The sequence below is a fragment of the Paralichthys olivaceus genome, chromosome 3 (assembly GCF_024713975.1).
Source record: "Paralichthys olivaceus isolate ysfri-2021 chromosome 3, ASM2471397v2, whole genome shotgun sequence".
Taxonomy (NCBI): domain Eukaryota; kingdom Metazoa; phylum Chordata; class Actinopteri; order Pleuronectiformes; family Paralichthyidae; genus Paralichthys; species Paralichthys olivaceus.
This window is the reverse complement of record NC_091095.1, coordinates 2,914,287-2,927,492: the sequence shown is the minus strand read 5'-3', so window position 1 is coordinate 2,927,492 and position 13,206 is coordinate 2,914,287. Positions and strand designations below refer to the sequence as shown.

At 42.7% G+C, this 13,206-nt stretch overlaps 1 protein-coding gene across 2 annotated transcripts in view; it reads right to left on the bottom strand.

Moving 5' to 3' along the window:
* The window catches only part of brinp3a.2 (bone morphogenetic protein/retinoic acid inducible neural-specific 3a, tandem duplicate 2), a 44,097-nt gene that overhangs the window by 27,032 nt on the left and 3,859 nt on the right, over window positions 1-13,206 (bottom strand). For both annotated transcript variants that reach the window (XM_020102547.2, XM_069520908.1), the window contains exon 2: window positions 2,217-2,607. In XM_020102547.2, coding sequence (XP_019958106.2) covers window positions 2,217-2,440 — 224 coding nt within the window. In that variant the 5' untranslated portion in view covers window positions 2,441-2,607. The remainder of the gene's footprint in view (window positions 1-2,216; window positions 2,608-13,206) is intronic.

Here is a 13,206-nt window from a genome sequence, read left to right as displayed (position 1 = left end):
TGGATTAGCGGAGCACTAGCCCACATAAATACAGTCCACTTATCATTTTAAATATAATATGTTGCTGCAGCTTCTCTGTGGAGGTTTGATTCAGGGACGAATGGCTGAATCTATTTAAACGCATCCATACTCCTGTTTTTACATTTGACACACCTTGACTTTGGTATTAAAACTATTTGATTGGAAAAATCACTTCGAGGACATTTAATAAATAATTTAAAAGCAAACCGCAGAGGAGCACTTTCAAGTTTAAAGGTCCATCGATATCACAGAACCCTGTTTTTTATTTGGTTTGGTTTGTCACCATTCCATTGTTCTGTATTTTCACCCTGTGGTGAAGAGCAGTGAGCAGAATGGTTGTGAGTCACCTCCACAGAGCGTCGTGTTCTTTTCTGGTTGGCACACGAGGGCTCGAGCTCGATGAGGAAACTCTCAGGACGTCTGTTACAGAGCAACACACAGCAGGAGCATCGCTGCAAAGTTTCACCCCCTGGAGAGAATATTGTAATTTTACAATAAAACAAGCCCGCTGAAATTATTAGGAGCCACCTTCAGGTGTGGGTTTCAGAAAGTGATCACCACATCTCAACCCACCGGCGTCAGCACTGAAACAAGGCTATTATTAGCTAAAACAGAAGCTATGCTGCAGATGTGTCCCTCTTGTCTTTGTTGGACTCTTTTCTAAAAACCGAATAGGACAGAATCCAAGTGAATTCAATTTGGGAAGATTTACGGGCTATTTACTTTTTTAGGTTAGCTTTTCCTTTTAATATCATCACTATTAATCAATGCCGCATTGTGGTAATCTAGAGGGCCTCAAACGCAACCTTGCAGCTGACAGAAGCCTCTCAGGGGATTCTGTGATAATGCAGAGTAATAAGTACTAAGAGCTCACTAATCACTTGGCCACATGATAAGACTATTAATCTCGCCGCTCCTGCAGCTCGGCTCCAGCGGACCACTGCCAGAGAAGGAAATATTAAAAACCTCTAACACGGCATCCGATCGCTGAAGCCGTAAAGCATCCATGCAGCGATCCATAGATGTCAGGAACCCTGTCCGTCTTTTTCCAGCGGGCCTGGACGACGTCCTCCCGAATGACGACGGATATGATTCATGACGCCGGCTCCACTAATTCGGTCACATGCCGATACCTCAGTCTGTGCTGCTGCCGTGACAAATCATCGCCTTCATTTGACCACCTGATCAGGTGACCACCTGATCAGGTGACTTCCTGAGCGTTTGCCCGGCAGCAGAACGGGAGGCGCGGCCAGCCGACAGCAGCACGTCGGCACGTCACGCATTGCGATTCTGTCGAGGCGAGTGCCAGACATCCTGTGAACGCTGGCTGTGAGAAACCTTTCTGCATGACAGCATAGGCCAAATACTGCAGTCTGCCTACTAAGCAGCCTTGAATTTTTTTTTTTTTTTTTTTTCCCCACAAAGCACATCCCCTCCTCCGCCCTGTGCACTAATATCACACATGCAGTTGTGTTACATCATTTTGATGTTACAATAAAAAAGCAAATGTACGGGTAATAAAATAAAAATCCCCGTGCAGCTGCAGCTGTGGGCGCCGCCGTGACCTTATCACATGTGCAATTAGGAGTAAAACGTCCTTAGAGTGACCTTGTCCTCGACTATAATCTGTTCCTCCTCAACCAACACATCACAGCGGATGTACACTTGCAGGTTGAGTCAGCCGGAGCAGCATAAAGTTCACTTGCCCCTCCTTCCTCATCTCTATCATATAATTTGACTCCACCTGATTTAACTGCAGTACATTTCACTGCAAGCAATATATTTCTCGCTGCAGCGCTTTAATAAGGGTCAGGTGAGGATTTGTACAAATTTTGGGCATGGCCTTGAAGCCGCTTGAATTCATGGATCACATTAATTATGAAGAACACTTCTCTAAATCGAGACTATATATTTTTTCCTCTAACGAACCAGTTGGAAATATATGCAGTGTATATCCTGTATATGCAGTATTAATGGAATCATGCAGGGATTCTCTGCCTCCACATGAAAGGATGATGCTGAATCCTCAAATTCATCCTCGAAACCCTCTTTCAAGGTGTCTCTCCCTGAAGCAGCGTGTGAATCCCACAGAGAAAGTAATGCTGGTTAAATTACAGAGGGATAATTATTGTTGTGACATTAGAGGTGAAGATGAAGCAGTGATACACCAAGTGTTCCTCTTCCTCCTGACTTACCTGTAAATCTTGTATCTGGTGGAGAAACCCTGTCGATTCTTCTCCACGAAGTCGATGTACTCTGAGGAGTGGTGGAAGGGCCCCTTATCCGACAGGAGCCAGTCCAGGGGGCCCCCGGGCTTGTCGTTGGGGAGGCTGGACGGTGCTGCCGCTGCTGCTGTAGCTACGGACCGTAAACACACCCAGCAGTGAAGGCTGAGGCTGACGACGCCCCATAGAGCCATCAGAGATGGAGGGGGGCGAGGTGGGGCTGCGGGTGGTGGCGGTAGCGGCGGTGGCGGCAGGCGAGGGGGGGGGGATGGGCGTTCAGCAGCCCAAGCCACTCGTCATTAGCTGGCTCCTCCACTGGGATGAGCGGGGGACCTGCATCACCTGAATGTCCCCCGAACACCTGAAGAAGAACACAAAGGCAGAGCTGAGGACACAAATCGACAATCACAGACTAAAATAAACAGAAGTGTCATGATTCGTTCCTGTGACGGACTTTAAATGACTTTTTAATTAGTTTGGATTTTGGTTATATTTCTGTCTGCCTGTTCAAAACGATTTTATCGAAACTTGAATCAAATATGGGTACGAATCTGCATCGGGGAATTCAGATCAGTCATTTTTAATATTTTAGTTGATTTCTGAGAAAAATAAATTGCTCCGTGTGAAAATAAAATCTGGATCTAATGAATTTGAATGTGGTTTCATGAGGGGACCGTTTATCCATTTAGTTCCCTGATGTTTCCTCATGTTTCTGTTTCTTCCTGTTTAGGTTCTGCGTTGTTCCCTCATGTTTCCTCTTCATTGTTTTTTTGTTTTTGTTTCTCTTTGCCTCTAAACCTTTTCTTTTCATTTCATTATTTATTTTAAATCCAGTGTCTCTGCCACCCTGGACCTTTAATCCAAACTGTAACACTAATAATATTTAACAATATTCTGCTCCTGTGCTAGAATTTTCTGATTTGTATTTATTTAAAGGTTTCAATGTGCATAAATACTTTAATATGATAAATGTTTAAATTGCTCATTCACCTAATTTGCAAAAGGAGAAATGCCAAACACTTCTTTTTGTCTGATTGTCAATGATCAAATATCCATCAGAGGAGCAAATGAGTCGTGTGCTAAATTTAATATAATATAATCTTTGTATTTTGTGCCACTATCAGTCCAACTTTAGAGAGAAAGAACAAATTAGGTTTTATTCATTTTTCGTTATTTTTCATTGTCTCCTGTGAGTTAAGACTTTTTTTTATTAAATTCAACTCACAAGCTTCAATTAATTAAAGAGATTAAAAGTTTTGCAGGTTAAAAAAAAAATATGTTCTGATATAAACTTCTCACAGGAGACAAGAGCTGCTAAACCGCAATTTATGATTCTATTTGTGAATTCTTTCCTGCTGTCATTTGACAATTCACTGTGGCGCTACAACACGTCTATAAAGACTTGTGTCAACACGTAAATCAAGGAGATGTTGCTGATATAAAATAAAATCTGTGCTGCTGCGTTCTCTCTCAGACTACCTGCTGTTCACACGGCTGTCCGGGGCCCATATTAGTCTCCATCACCATCCCGAGGCCTGTCAATCACCCCCCCCCCCCCGCAGTGACACACTCCTCTGCTGTGCGTGTGTGTGTGTTGGAGTGTCCGGGGGTTTGAGTCCCATTACAGTATTCCAATGACAATCTGTCAAGTTAACTCAGCCATAGGACTCTGTGTGTGTGTGTGTGTGTGTGTGTGTGTGTGTGTGTGTTAGTGTGTACTTCAGAAATCATTGCTATCACACCCCACAGCCGACAGCACGAGAAGGCCACATGTGGAGGTGGACGAGGAACCACAACAGATATGAAATGCAGGATGAAACACAGCTTCTCATTTTGCCGCAGACATTAAGGTTAAAGTTGATTGTGTGGGTGGACTTTAATTCAGTAGTTTTAATGAGATAAGATTAGCAGGCAATTTGGAAACTGATTCCAGTGTGACATCACTGCCGTTACTCCCCAGCTTTGTTTGACCCCTGGTGGAGGAGGGGGAGGAGGGGGGGAGGGGGGTTGAGTTAAAAATTCTAACACTCATACGTGAAGTTTTTCTTGATTTCTTAAACTGCTCCGATTTCTCTTTTTATTTCGAGAAGACTTGCATCATTCACAGGAGGAGCTGGTTTTAAGTCTCCAGTCGATCAGAGCTGGTTTTCAAGTCAAATCTTAAAAATGCAAGTCTTGATCCAAGGTTGGGGACTCTTCAAAGTATCTGAACGTTTTTACTTTCGAGGCCCTTAAAGGTTTTCTCATCGTCAAAGCTGCTTAATTGAGCCTCAGCTTTGACTCCAGACTCGGTCTTTGTGCTTTTTAAGTCTCAAGTCACGTTGCGGAGCAGCGAAGTACGAATTAATTCTCCAAACTCTTAATTGCTCGGACTGGGAACAAACCCTGCAGACTATTAAAACCTACAGAGAGCATAACTATTCCCAGATAGATGTAGAGAGGAGCCGCTTTCAAAGGCTCCGTTTGGATGAGGTGGTGAAAAGGTAAATGTAGAAAAACCGGGGACTCTGCAGCTGGGAGATAGAAAAGCTTTATGGGAATGAGGTGAACTCTGCTGGGCTGTTGCTCCACAATGAAATATGAGGAAGTGGATTAAATTTTTCACAGACAGCAACACGCTGCGTAACCATTTGGTCTGCTCGGTTTTTTACCACCTCCACCAAAGAGGTGATGATTTGTCCCCGGCCAGGTCGAGAGTTTCTTTGACGTCAGCAGGATTGCAACAAAAACTAATGAACAGATTTCCATAAAACTTGGAGGAAGGAGGGAACATGGGACAAGAAAGAAGCCAGTGTGTTTTGTTTTTTTTCATATTTTCAACAACTTCCCGGGAATCGATCATGGATCTTGATGAAAAATATCTTACTTTACTTCTATCTGACTTCTATTTGCTGCAGAACCAAATGAAAATCCAGCTCTCATGGATTTAAAAGTGGTTTCAGCTGTACGATAACGAGTAAAGCTAAAAGCTTCTTACGTGGAGCGGCTACAAGTCAGGCTTTACACGTTTTTACAACTGGAATCATGTTTTTATCAAACGGACAAATTAACTTTGGTCCTTATAAACCACAAAATGCATTATTTTACATCCCAACTGCCCGACGCTCAGACTGTGACAGACTCAGCTCAGATTGGTCCAATGAGTCTCGTCGCCAAATCCCTGATCGACAATATAATCACGATGATTTGAGTCTGACTCATTTCCAGTCCCTGTTCCAAAGTGTTCAGTTTTTATATTTCACACATTCGACTTGCTCCTATGTCCAACGTGAAAGAAGATGCAGGAATCACTCTGGTACAATTCTGCACAGCACTGCAGCACATCGTGAAAAGGGGGGCAGGGATGAAGTTACCCTGCAAAGAAACTGAGCAAATCCCCCCCCCCCACCCCCCCCCACCCCTCTCGATTCTTTAACTTCTTTTGTTGTTGATGCAGTTAAACTACGAATGAGTCCTTCAGCAGTTTCTGTTCTCGTTCCAGCTGTGTTGAATAGTTTATTGGCACTGAGACAGAGAGACCTCTGTCTTCTCAGCTTTGTTGTTATCGTATGCCATGCTCTCTGTTCCTCTTCCTCACTTTCTATTCCTCCTGCAGAGGAGGACCACACAGAGTTAGACCAAGTGTGTTTCTGCAAAATCTGACACCTGAGATGCAGCTGAGTTTTTGACTCACTCGTATCTAAACTTCTTTTCTTTCTTATAACTTATCTTTAACAGTAAAGTGTCTTTTCATCTGACTCAGTATTCGTCACAGCCTCTGCATGACTCACAGAACAAGTTACGATCTTCTGTGCTGGCCATAACCAAAATACAGTTTTGTATTCAAAGTGTTGACAATTCGTGACTCAGCGTTGGATAATGTGTGACCTGACCAACTGACTAATAAAATCACTTTAGTCTTCACGTTGCCCATTTTTACATCTCATGTGCACGACGCGATGTGAGTCAATCTGCAGCTGCCGATTTAAATTCCACAAAGTCCAGCGTTGACTTTACTGTTTATTCAACAGATATAAAACTTGTCGTTATCGCCTGGAGACGACGTCTGGAGACCGGGTTTCTGTACGATGATGCAGGACAATGAGTCTACGCCCAGATCACCTGTAAATTCATGTTTTGTCACTAAATCTAACGATCGTGGGTGAAGCACTGCCTTGCTTTACACGGTGCATGTTGTGAATAGCGTGACCTTGCTCAGAGGAGTGGCGTGTTAATAACAAAATAAAGCACGGAGGTCAAATTCAAAGACGCTTTAATCCCATCATCCAACAGGCAGCTGTCCAAAAAGCTGATGCAGGAGTATGCAGGCCTCTCTCAGTTTCCTGTTGCTCACCTGCCTCCTTCCTCTTCCTCTCTCCACTCTGTCTCTGAACCTACTCTCTTCCTCCTCTGCAATCGCAAACACCTCGAAAACCAGCTTCTGACTCTCTCCTCTCTGTGGGTTTTTTTTTCCGTTACACACTCGCTGTGTCTGCAAACAGTCATTGTTTTCACACAGGTCTCCGCCAGCCTTATAATCACATTATCATCCAAACAAAAGCCGTGCACTAAGCCTTTGTTATCGGCTGCCAGGATGATATCAGATTCTTTCCATTTTCAAGTCACAAGGACATTTTGCCACATTCCCAATCTTATGCAAACACTGCTTTTCATAAAACAATGTTAAAATGCTCCTCCTTGAGGCAGCGAGCCCCTCGCATAATCTAGAGACAACAAATCAAATGTTGTGTGATACAACAGGAAGGGATTTTCAATTCAGGCAGTAGGCAGCAGGCACCGGGGCTCCGGTGAATCCACTCAAATATGATTTTGCACAACATGGGCAAGCAATGACCCGGGGCTGTTTGGAGCCTCGGTATAAAATGAAAGCTGTGTTTGTTCCTGTGAGGTCCTCTCAATGGAATTGTGAGGGGAGTGCAAATGAGGCGGGGACAGATTTTACCACACACGGATGTAATGAGGACTCGAGTCCCCTGAACGGGCAAACGCAACGTAAAGGACAGATGTGGCATCATCCAGCAACTACAGCCCTTCACCAATTACTCATGTTGATTTTAGCTATCAAGTGACTCTCCGGAATCTGGTTCCAGACTATGAAAACATTGCCAGACGTATTCTCAAAGCACCAAGGTAATCATAATTTCCAGTTAAATTAAAAATTGTATGAGTTTCCCTTAAGCACTTTCCTGTGTTTTTGAAAAAAAAAACACCCTGTTGTATGGGGCCCTCAAAGTTCACAATGAGCTCTCTGGTGGATTTGAAAGTCAACGCTTTAGCTTTGTCATATGACACATTCTGTTCCTTTCATGTTTTTAGAAAACATGTTTACTGGAAACAAAATGTTCCTCCGAGTCGAGGGAAATCACCAACATTGCAGTTCATCTTTGAACAAAACACCTATAACAGGGTCCCGTTCGTTTCTGCAGAGAAGAAAAATCTTTTTTCTTTATTCTGGCTGTAGAGAAACGGAGGGCGGCGGGGGGGGGGGGGGGGGTGTGTTAAACAAATGGCCATTCGACTGAAGTACAGCCAACAGTGGATCAGCATCAACACCATTTTCTTTACGCCCACTGCTCGTCATAATGACAGGCTACATTCAGTAAGCACCACTGAATGTCAAATTCTTCAGCAGCAGAAATACTCAACAAGTCGCCTGTGATGACTCCTGTCAGATGCCAGGTTTAATATCTCGTCATTACTTGAGAGAAAGGCTCAGCAGAGTGAGCGGGTGCAGTGACGACCTGCTGTTTATTTTTCTCATTCTGTTCACTTTTATTAAGCGAACTGAGCGAACACTTATCAAATAATTACCTCCACCGAGGAGGGTTATGTTTTCCCCTCATGTACGTTTATGCAAAAACCACAGAAAGAATTTTTTAGCAAACCTGGAGCCAGAGAGAAACCAAGACATTTTGGTTTGGATCTTGACTTGTGTTCTTTTCACTTTCTTTTAAATTGCAAGATTTCATTTCAAATGCGTGGATCTCGATATGAAATAATATATACGATGTTGGATCAGAATATATACACACCTTTAAACATTTTAAAATATAACCTCAGGTTAAACACCTGGATTCGTTTGCCTCTTTAACAAAGCAGCAAATCTTTATAGTCCCTATCTTTTTATTAGAAATGGACAGAGGTGAGGAACAGGTGTTCATTTTCACCAGAGATTTTTCACCACAGATTACATTCAAAATCTTTCTTCAGGCTTTTTAATGCAAAAGTTTAAAAACATGTTCCGATCCGTCAAACAAACAGAAAAGGTGGAAGAAGTGAGGAAGAGTAATTGTGTCAGTATCAACTAAAGGCAGATCTGCTCAACCTTTCCACTTTAATCAACTCCAATGGAATCCAGATGCATTTGTGCAGAACATCTCAACAGAAACTAAAATATCTTGTGCTGTTTGTCATAAAAGTATCCGTTGACTCATTCGAATGAATTTCTAACTTTGCGTGGTCTCATGTTCGCCGTCATTACGCTGGAGACGTTTACACATCTCATCTCCGGTAGAACCGAGACAAGCTTGGCACAGATCGCTCCCCGCTGCACGTTCATTCAGGGAATCGAAGCAGTTTCTGAAGACTTCATGGAAATGGTGTTGAAAGACGACCAATCAAAGCAAAGAGGAAAACGCACTCATCACTTACTCATGTTCTTCCCTGAGGCTCCATGTTAAAAAAAAAAAACGTCAATGAAGTGACGAGACAAGTGGAGCAAAGGCACTTTTCATTACGAGCGCTACTGGTAGTCACATTAAGGTTTGACGTGCACAGTGTGAGTCTGTCCTCTGGCGATTTGGAACCTCAGAGTGAAACTATAACTCTTTGTTTTCACTCTTTTCCTCCGGATGACCAAGGAAACAGCAATAAAAATGTTTACTGCTCGACTCGTGTTACAGTTTAAAAATCAACGGCCTTGAGGGAATAAATATAAAATGTTTGCAGATTTGTCTTACGATGGAGTATCGGGGTAATATTGACAAAAAAGTTGTAATGCTATGAGTATCAAGTGGAGATTTGAGGTGTGTTGTACTTTCTGGATCCAAATATTAAGAATCTACAAGACCTCTTTGAATTTAACAGATGATGACCTCACAGTGGACCAAACATGTCCCCCTCCACAAAAAGAGACGCAAGTCTGTGTGGGTCCTCCGTCAGGACAGACTCTGTTGACAAGATGCTCCACATTCCTCATTTCAACAGACTGATCTTCTGATATTCCCTCTGGAAAATTACAAATAGCCCAAAATTATGACTTTGTTTCTTGTAATATTATGACTTCATCCTCGAAATCTCCAGTTTTCCCACTAAGTGGCCATGATACACCACTGTATTAATTTGAAAGAGACAGGAAGTAGTGCCGTAAACATCCAGGTATCAATTTGAGCTCAATTATTGACGTCATGTCACAGAGGGTGTGATTTCTCTTATTCACGACAATATTCAGCTCTTGTTTTGAAATTACAAGATTGATTCACAGCCCCCCTTGAGCTAACTGAAGTAAATTGGCAGCGCTGCTACTTTGAATTAATATTTCAATTGATTCCAACATCTGAAACAACCTCATTCATTTGCCTTCCCCACCAATCTGCTGCATTTGTGATGAATGGGCTCATTCTGTCTCTAGGAATAAATGTTGGAGCACTGTGCCGCAGCTTCTTCTGTAACTTTGTGCAACAGCCAGAATGGCTTTTAATCCACAGGTATAAGCTCGGCTAGTGACGGCAGAGTTGGCAGCAGACGCTCGTGTCTTTTGAAGGATACAGTGAGCTTGATGAGATGTGGTAACTCCGAGCCTAATCTTTCTCCAGAGATTCGGCAGCTGCTTTCATCGGGGACGGGGACAAAAACAGAGCATTCAGCTCATGAACATCTGCTCGCTCACCGTGCAACACCAAAGCTGTAACAGTCACCTACTCGAGCTGTGGTTGTTTGTGTGTGTTTGTATGTTTTTGGGGCGTGTGTGTGTGTGTGTGTGTGTGTGTGTGTTTTCCTGCAGTGTGGTCCACATCCACGACTGGGACACTCGCCACAGCAGATCCTCTTCGTTGGCGCGGCACGTAGGCGAATTGGATCGAGTTCTCCTTTTTGCGATATCTCACACTTCGAGCACAATCGAAAGGAAAACAACGGTGGAGAGGAAGATGGGTGGGGGTGGGGGTGGGGGAGGGGGGGGGTTGATTAAAACGTTTCATTAGAATTTTCTTCAACAGGATCCACTTTGTAACTTGTCTGCGAGCCAACCCCAAAACCATCCTCAAAGTGGGAAAAAAACAGGAACTGATAAACTTTACATCTTCCCCTCCATGCTGACTAATGAGGTTTTTGGCCCTAATTAACCCACTTATCTTCCCTCCTACAACTGTCAACAATACCTCTCGTACCAGCGCCGGGGGGAGAACGCTGCCTTTGTGAAATTATAACACGACTGCCAGCTGCACTCATCCGGCTGTCTGACAAACAAATACAAAGGATGAGCTCCCACGGTGTCCTGGGAAGACGACATCAAAGATAAACGCATGTTTCCATGTAAGGTCGTACGAGAACCTGCAGATCCATAAACATGCGTCGTATTATCGTCAGACTAAAACATGAACGGCAGAACTGGGTTATAGTATACACGTGTTTTTCCTGCACAAAAGGTTTTGTGAGTTATTCTCTTTTCTCCGGAATGTTCTCCTCAGCCTCCCGGAGATGATGTGGATGTGAGTTAACGATATATAAAAGGTTTCCAAACAAATAACTTCCCATCCACCGAAAAAACACAACTCCCATCACTGTGGTCTTCAGGTCCGGCTTCAGATTAAGGGGGTGGACACCGTGAACCATCGTTTCATGCATATTAACTCAGGCTTTCTAAACAACTTATGCTTTTATCGCTGTAGTTTGACTTTAAAGTGCGACGCTTTGCATTTTAGCTGCAGTGTTTTCTCATCTTTTATAATCCTCTTTGTATGTAAATTAGTTTAAGTGAAGTCGCACACTAGAAAAAAAATCTTATTTACATTTGTTATTTACATATCAGCTGCAGCTTTATATGCAGACTCACTGCATATGAAGATTTATCAGAACCTACTGTCGCCTTCGTCTTCTCTAACCCTTGACTTTTGTTGAATTTGGCTTCATTTCCTCTTTGTGAAATGATGATAACTGTGAAATCGGCTCATTTGTATTTATCTTAGAATTTTCCTTTTGCAAACAGAGCTTGTGTGCAGATTTCAGATGGATACACACATTTTATTTGGCCAAGTACGTTTGTAGACGCATGAATAACAGACACAAAGGACCAATAAAGGTGCAGGCTGACTCCAGCTTATCTGAACGTAGACATACACAGTCCCTAACTAATAACTATAAGATGTTTTCAGACATGAATTATTTGCAGAATTGGGTCCAGACTTGATTCTGCGGTTTCCTCACATGAGCTCAGCTAAGTTTCACAAGCTATGGGCTACATCCCAACCTACAGAGATCCTCTCAGCAAAGAAGTTGAAAAGTAAACGTGCATCATTCTACATTATGTTCTCGCTCAGTTCGACCTCAGACTCCTTACGTTTGAACTCCTGAGTACAAATTGTTCAAAAACTCAAAAATCATTTGAGTATTTTGTTAAAGTCTGTTGAACAGCTGAGGCTCCTGCAGCTCTACATCACTTCCTGCAACAGGTTTGAAACACATCGCTATGTCACCCAAATTATTTAACTCATACTCATGAATATTATAAAAAGAAACCTTGTTACACATCAAACTGAGAGAACTGGGGCAGTTTCGAGCCGTTTGCAGGAACCCAAACAACAATATCAATAGTTTTTTTCTGTGGTTGTCTCAGAAATCCAAAAGGTCTTTGTTATTCATATGAAATGAAAGCAGTAGACAGAGGGAATCACAGAGCACATCGACCAATAACCCGGCCGGTGTTACTGCCACAAACGCAGATCTATTCTCCGAGCAGGAGCATATGTCACTTTAGAATCTTGTCTTTCTTAAAGTCTCATTCTTCCAGCTCCCGACCACTGCTCCAAAATACGACAGTAGCTTATTACGGTGGAGGGAGTCCAAATCAGATCTGTCCTCTGAAACAGATCAGGCCGACAAATCCTTCCTCTCACAAGAAATAAAAAAGCAAGATGGAAATTTGGCTGATTGAAGCAATAAAATGAAAAGAAATACAGCAACCCTTCCTCTCTTTTATCACAGAGACTAATCATGGATTCACTCTGACAACCAAACACAACATGGAGCAAAGATGGAAGAAAAGAAGCGGCTTCACAACAACTTTAACTTTTGAGACTATCAATTATTAATGAATAATCAATTATGGTAATATGGGTAATAATACACAATGTGTGTGTTGTCCTTGGTGTGTGTTACAGTGACATTAATCATCAAGACAGAGATTCAATATTCTTACCGCCCCCATGTGCATTTATAGGTTTAAGTTAAAAACTCAGCGTGCTGTAAATCATTTCAAGCTGCGTTAAAGCTCAAATTGAAAGCAAACAGGGGGAGAAGTCAGTGCACTGATGCTTCCCACACTGTAAACTTCTCTCTCACGTGTTTTATATGGTTGCAGATCACCGAGCGGCCGAGAACGCACAGAGAGCGAAGGTGGTATGAATCACGGTTGAAACACAAATAGAGCTCCTCTGCTGGTGGCCTTGTGCAAACAGTGACAGCTTCTCTTAAATTAGAAGGACCTCACTCGTCTCTCTGGCGTTTTTCTTAGATTTATTTCGTTCGGGTCTTCAGCTGCTGCTCTGACTTCTTGAATACCTTTAATGTTTAATTTAATGTTACCTTTTCCATTTCATACGAGGACTGAAAAACAAACTGTTTGTTTGTTCCTTCTCTTTTTCACAAACACATTATCAAGCATGCTTTGTTAACTTGCTCCATTTCTGAACGGGGTATGCAAGCTAACGCATGCTAACTGTGTATGGATCCCACACACTATATA